The following is a 6,229-nucleotide window of genomic DNA, read 5'->3' as shown; positions in this document are numbered from 1 at the left end:
TTCATATCGGCATACAAATAATGCAAATGCTTTCTTCTTTCTAAGCAAAATGTTGCCATGGCGTATTATGATAATTCAGAGACATCAGATAGATAATCTGCCATTTCAGGCAAAGTTAAAACAGTAAAAAAAATAGAAAAAAAGGGAGAGGAAGAAACCTTATGGAACTTACTTTACAAAACAAAAATTAGTGATAACAAGAATAGCTGGTCATTATTTTGCAATGTAAGTATTTATCTTACTGATTTTTTTTTCAAATTTGAATTTTAATATTAAATATTAAAAATTTACATAAATGATCATTTCAGAAAATTAAAGACTATTATTCCTCAGTTATTGTCACTTATTTTGTTATACTGGATAAAAGCAACTAAATTAACAACAAATATTTAATTCCCAAATGAACCTAGTTCAAGTTCAACTGGACAAATAGAACCATTATTTTGGTTATATTGGAGAGCAGGAAAAAAAAATTAAGATTTGGGGAATGACTCTCATTTGGTGATGTTGATGTCATCGAAACCTTGAACAATGCCCCCTAATGAGAACTTTCCAAATGCATTGCTTGCTCCTTAGGTTTGGAAACACATCTAAGAGCTGCCCTGTAAACAGAATTTACAAGGTATTGACTTACAGAAGATGGAAATATTCATCCAATTGCTAACTTCCACAACAAAACCTAAGCAAATAAATGATGGGAATTTAAATCAATAAAGAAGGCATCTAATGTCTGTATCCAATGCTCCTATCTTAAGAATCATCTTGCATGGCTAGAATCAGATTCATGTTAGATGACACCAAATTTGCAAATTTTCTTCAATCAAGTTGTTCTACGATCTTCGCAACCTTCAGCCTTTGATGGCAACTCACATGCGGACTACATATTAATCTTGTAACAAGATTAAACCACAACAGCATCAACCCACCTGATTCCCTTCACGAAAACAATCTAACTCAGCCACGTGTGATAATTAAAAACAGCTAGCCGCTTGTCCTTTTTAGAGAAAAGATTGGGGAAGCCCAATAACAATCATTATCGTAGTATTCAAATTCCATTGTGATCCAATTCTGATTTCAATTTCAATTATGGACTAAATACATCAAAAAAATATAGCTATTTTGATCCTCGCTCCGATTCTAATGCTATATATTTATTAGAAAACTAAATAAAGTTCGTAAGAACTTGCTCAGTATGAAATTCCAAGTGCCATGTGAATAATTATGAAACACACAAGTAATAAATGATAAATCAAAAGAGTGATTGATGCTCAGTCTATACTACTTCAGCTATTGATACAGCTATGTTATACTATGATAAATCAAATGAGTGACCCCTAGCTACCTAGTGTCCTCTTCCATCAATTAGGCCCCATTTGGCAGAGCTTTTGGAGGGCCAAAACGCACTTTCTCGCCCTCCAAAATCACTTTTAGATAAAATTGAGGTGTTTGGTAAAAATTTCGGAAAGCTGTTTTAGCTTTGCCAGAAAGCTAAAACAGTTTTTTGGTCTTGGAGCTTCTTTAAAATAGCACTTTTGGGCCCCGTCGAGAAGATGTTTTGAGTTATAAATTTTTTTTTCTTTTTTGACCAAAATACCTATAATAAAATATAATAATTACAAAAAATATCTATTTATAATCATGAAAATGTGCAGGAGTCCCAATATTTTATACCTTTATGCTATTAATTATAATATTTTATACCTTTACTATTGTATTATACTATAAATATAATATTATATTACATTATATCATAATACATTGATATGTTATGTTAAATAATTTAATATTATATTAAATTATTATGTTATAGTATATAATATTATATTACTATATTATATTACATTACAGTAATATTATACTATATCGTATATTTATGTATTAATATATATTATATTTTATTATGCTTTGTTGTATAATACTATACAATATTTTTTATGGTCATTTTATCGTACCAAAAGTGCTTTCTTAGTTTGTTTACCAAACACATGTTAAAGTTCCACAGCACTTTAAAAATTTAGTTACCAAACGGTAAATATTTTTTTTATAAAAGTTCTATTTCAAAAAGCTGTATTTTCAATAGCTCTATTTTCAAAAGCTCTACTGCCAACGGCTGTGCCAAACACGGCCTTAAATCCTAAAAAAGGCTAGGTCTACAAAAGTTGCCTCCATGGCATGCCAACACTTGGTCTAACTTCTCATGTCCCACTATTGTGGATAGATATCATATTTGGATGGGCGCTGCATCGTCTATCTTAAAAATGAATGGCTATCATCCATCATATTGGCATGTAAAAATACAAGTTGTTATGTCAAACAAATGAGTTGACAGAGGGGTCCACCATGATAACCCTTTTAACGTTGTGTTCTATTTATAGGACTAAGACAATGATCGATAACTTTTTTGAGCCCACACAAGCTGCCCAAATTATATCCTACACCACATGCATATACATCACATGACCGGTACACCACGACAATCACAAATATTTATCCCTAGATATCAATTATTGAGATGAGTACTTGATTTATGATCCAAAAAAATAAGTGCCACTACAAAAGAAATAGTATTTCCCGGCGCTTTCCAGAGCTTTTACCGACGCTTATAAGCGTCAGTACTTTCTAATCCAACGCGTCCAAAAGCGTCACGAAACTGTCGGGCAGGTGGGCGTGGATAATTTTCGTTCCGACGCTTTTCGCCTGCGTCGGCATTACCTTACCTTTACCGACGCTTTAAAGCGTCGGCAAAGGCTTTATATCCGACGATTTTAAGCGTCGGCAAAGGATTTATGCGTCGGTGTGCATGTGCCTGGATAGTATTAGTGCCGGGATTACCGACGCTTTTATGCGTCGGCATTATCTTACCTTTACCGACGCTTTAAAGCGTCGGCAAAGGCTTTATATCCGATTACCTTTACCGACGCTTGAAAGCGTCGGCAAAGGCTTAAAATCTTCTTATGCGCCTGTGCCGGGATAGTGTTATTGCCCACGCTTTTAAGCGTCGGCAATAGAGATTTTTTTTAAAAAAAAAATCATAAAAAGAAATGTGAAACCTGTATACAAATTTATAAAACAAATTTTTCCAGCACAGCAAACACACAACCTATTATCCCATCACAAAAGTCACATCACAAACAAAATTTTTTATTAAAAGCTAATCATATTATCATATTTGATTACATTGTACTTTAAAAATATTAAAAACATACATAGCAAATTCCTAAATAAACAGTCTACGAGGTCTCAAGGGTCGACGGCATCATCATCTCTACGAGTAGAAGTATCAGCAATCACAACAAGTCCATCCAAATCAAGTTTCAAGGCTGTCTCTTCAGCTTGCTTAAACTGATGCATATGAACATAAGAGAGCATCAGTCAGTTAAAAAATGAGAAGAATGAAAATTTAAAATCAATAAACAGGGTAAAAATGGCTCACAATAGATACTGCATTTATTCAAGAGGTATTTGTAGATACATATAGACAATAAGCACCTGTTCTGGAGTTTCAATTTTGTCCCTTCCACTGCAGATCATATCAAATCCACCCTATTTTCATATCAAAACCACAAAATTGAAGTCAAATAACTTACTTCCAAAAAAAAATAAAAAAAGATGCAATTATAAACTACATAAAGGTCATTACTGTTTAAGTAAATGCTTGCATGAAACAAGTGTGCAAGGAATCAACGTACTGGGTGCTACCTGGCTAAATATTTGTATGCATAGGCCACCAACTAGACTGTAACTCAACAGTCAAACAGCTGATTAGCATTCATAGCATGATAGCACATGGTGTTGTATCAACAGAACCACTAGCACAAATAGGCATGAACAAATATGGAGCACCACCACAATTACCGTTATGGAATGTTAAGATGAGCAAATTTTATCTGAGGACTATGTTGAATAATGCAAGAGTACATTTGTTTCTGATACTCCGTAGTTTTACCTTGATTACAAATACATCATGTCTTTCCATATACACTTTAATAGTTTAGTTTCCGTGCTGCCTTCTCAAAGAATTTTACGTTCAAACAATAACTTTCGCAATCTAGAAGTGAATATTTTCCCTTCCTCTCCAACCAATGTATGTTACTTTTCATTTCAATAAAAGCACCCAATAATTCACACTTCTTCGATGTTTATTATCTAGCCCCTTTGGTTTTCACAGCAATACTCACATGTCATGCCAACTTAAAACAATCATGGCCAGTCCCAATCATGATAAGAAAGGTAAAAGTTTGCCATTAGGTTCACAGCCAGTTGTTAAAAAAAAAAAAAATCCAAACTATCAAATGGATCCAAATTTGATATTCACAACTGCAAGTGCATCACTTGTTTTATCTAAAGGTAGTGCTAAATAGAAATGCTTGGAAAAAGAGGATTAAATAGAAATGCTTGCAAGTGCATCACCAATCATTATGAACCATCACCAAGCTTATTGGAGGCAACTGAGCCTCACAGTGTCAAACCAACAACAGGGAGCAAATCTATTGTATTTTATTGGCATCATAATACTTAGGTACAATATTTAGGCACAATGGCATTCCTTACAAACCATAAGCTTTACTTTGCACAGACTAATCCTCTTTTTTTTTTCTTCAGTTTTTTTCTCTATTTAAACTTACAGATTCTGGACAACAGTAACAAAAAAAGCTAAACATCTATTAAAAAGCAAGCAAGAAAGAAAGACCACGAATACTCCTATCCAAAACTAGGTTAGAAAAATCAGCATCATCATTCCTCAAACATATTTTTTCCCATAAGATTATTGTCTAATCAAGGTAAGCACGTGTGAATAGTATATTAATGTGAAATTCAAGAGAGAGAAGAGGGAAAACGGTCTATAAACCCTGTAGCATAGAAAGATGCGGTTGGTTAATCCAGAACTATTAGGGCGAGCCAGATACCTGATTTCTATAAGGATAGATGTACTCTGAAGTGAGCTCCATGTATTTGCATTTCATGATCCCTGCTGGACCTCCCTTGAATCCGTACAGCGTGCTCCCCTTGGCTCGATCCTGCAAGTAATCTACCATGACGACAAAAAAGATGAGGAAACCAAGAAATTAATCCATCACACAATCAACCAAAAGCACACCAAAAAAAAAATCATCCATGACCACAAAAGGATATAGAAAGAAATCAATCAATCAATAAGGGGTAAAAATCCAAAAGAAACAATGAAACGAAGCGCTCACCAAAGATCCCAGAGATGACATTGTGCCCACCGGGAGCCTGGCCTCCAGAGAGCACCACTCTGACCTTAAGACTCCCAGCCATCTCCGAAGGAGCGGAACCCGTCGGAACTAGCGTGGCGGAGGGCTGGCCGAAAAGATTAGGAAACAGCTTCTTGATCTCATCTGCAATCGATATCGTCACAAGCATGACAATCAAAACACAGACCATCATTGGCCTCAGATCGATCGATATAGATCTCAATCAAGTCATAAGGGGGAGAGAGAAAATAGGGGAGACAGATACCGGGGTTCCCGGCGGCGGAGCTCAGAGGGCCGTCCACGATCTTGAAGGGTCCCCTAACGACGGAGGGGAGGGGGAGGGAGTGGTTAAGGCGGCTAGTCTGCACCTCGCTGTACACCGCCGCGAGGCGGCCAGGCGACGGCCCCTTGCCGCCGTTGGCGAGGATGGAGTTCGCAGCCATCCGCGGAGATCGAGAAAGATGATGAGATGAGAGCAAGCGACGGAGAAGATATATCACTTTGTATAGTGTGCTTGCGGTCCTTTTATAGCAGGGGGAGAGGGAGCAGGGTGGGATCGGTTAGGGTTATCGTCACGGAGTTATCCGACGTTATATGATCAGGATTCAGGGGGTGAGGGAGAAAGTCTAGGGCTCAAGCCTCGAGCTATGAACCACCAGTTATATGAGCGGAGGTGAGGCAACGCTCGATCTATGAACCGGAGAGGAGGGAGGAGGCTTGAGGGAGAATCGGGAGGCGGAGAGGCGGAAATGCTAGGGCTCGATCGGGTGGGTACTCAGGGAGGCGGAGAGGCGGAAAAGGATTCCAGGCTAGGGATCGATCGGGAGAGGAGGAAGCTACCGACGCTTCTTTGAAGCGTGAGGATATGTGGCGCTTGGGGTATTTTTTTCCCGACGCTAGTGAATAGCGTCGGCAAAAAAGGGCCGGCTTTTCCCACATTTCCTGTAGTGTGCTTGGCATGGTGCACCGCTACGTGATGCACATGGTGTAGACAGGGCCGGCTCGAGCCTTAG

The 6,229-nt window shown here is 37.6% G+C and overlaps 1 protein-coding gene across 1 annotated transcript; it reads right to left on the bottom strand.

The window, feature by feature from the left end:
* Positions 1-3,240: 3,240 nt before the first annotated feature.
* LOC148714824 (pyrophosphate--fructose 6-phosphate 1-phosphotransferase subunit beta 1-like) lies at positions 3,241-5,674 on the bottom strand. The gene is made up of 5 exons (XM_088716453.2): positions 5,482-5,674; positions 5,199-5,360; positions 4,908-5,029; positions 3,490-3,543; positions 3,241-3,342 (listed from the first exon to the last, which is right to left on the bottom strand). The coding sequence occupies exons 1-5, from the start codon at positions 5,657-5,659 to the stop codon at positions 3,241-3,243; spliced, it is 618 nt and encodes a 205-aa protein (XP_088572579.2). The 5' UTR covers positions 5,660-5,674.
* Positions 5,675-6,229: the final 555 nt, after the last annotated feature.

Source organism: Phoenix dactylifera, chromosome 2, assembly GCF_051530095.1.
Source record: "Phoenix dactylifera cultivar Ajwa chromosome 2, Ajwa_hap1_PhDact_Kaust_v1.1, whole genome shotgun sequence".
Classification (NCBI taxonomy): domain Eukaryota; kingdom Viridiplantae; phylum Streptophyta; class Magnoliopsida; order Arecales; family Arecaceae; genus Phoenix; species Phoenix dactylifera.
The sequence above is the reverse complement of the archived record's forward strand: the minus strand, read 5'-3'. Positions and strand labels throughout refer to the sequence as shown.

Bases quoted from the DNA above. Each gene is read 5' to 3' on its own strand.
- LOC148714824 (XM_088716453.2), bottom strand. From the start codon at position 5,659: ATGGCTGCGAACTCCATCCTCGCCAACGGCGGCAAGGGGCCGTCGCCT. The intron at 5,361-5,481 runs GTATCTGTCTCC...TATCGATTGCAG, and splicing joins CTCCGCCGCCGGGAACCCCG to ATGAGATCAAGAAGCTGTTT. The intron at 5,030-5,198 runs GTGAGCGCTTCG...TCGTCATGGTAG, and splicing joins TGTCATCTCTGGGATCTTTG to ATTACTTGCAGGATCGAGCC.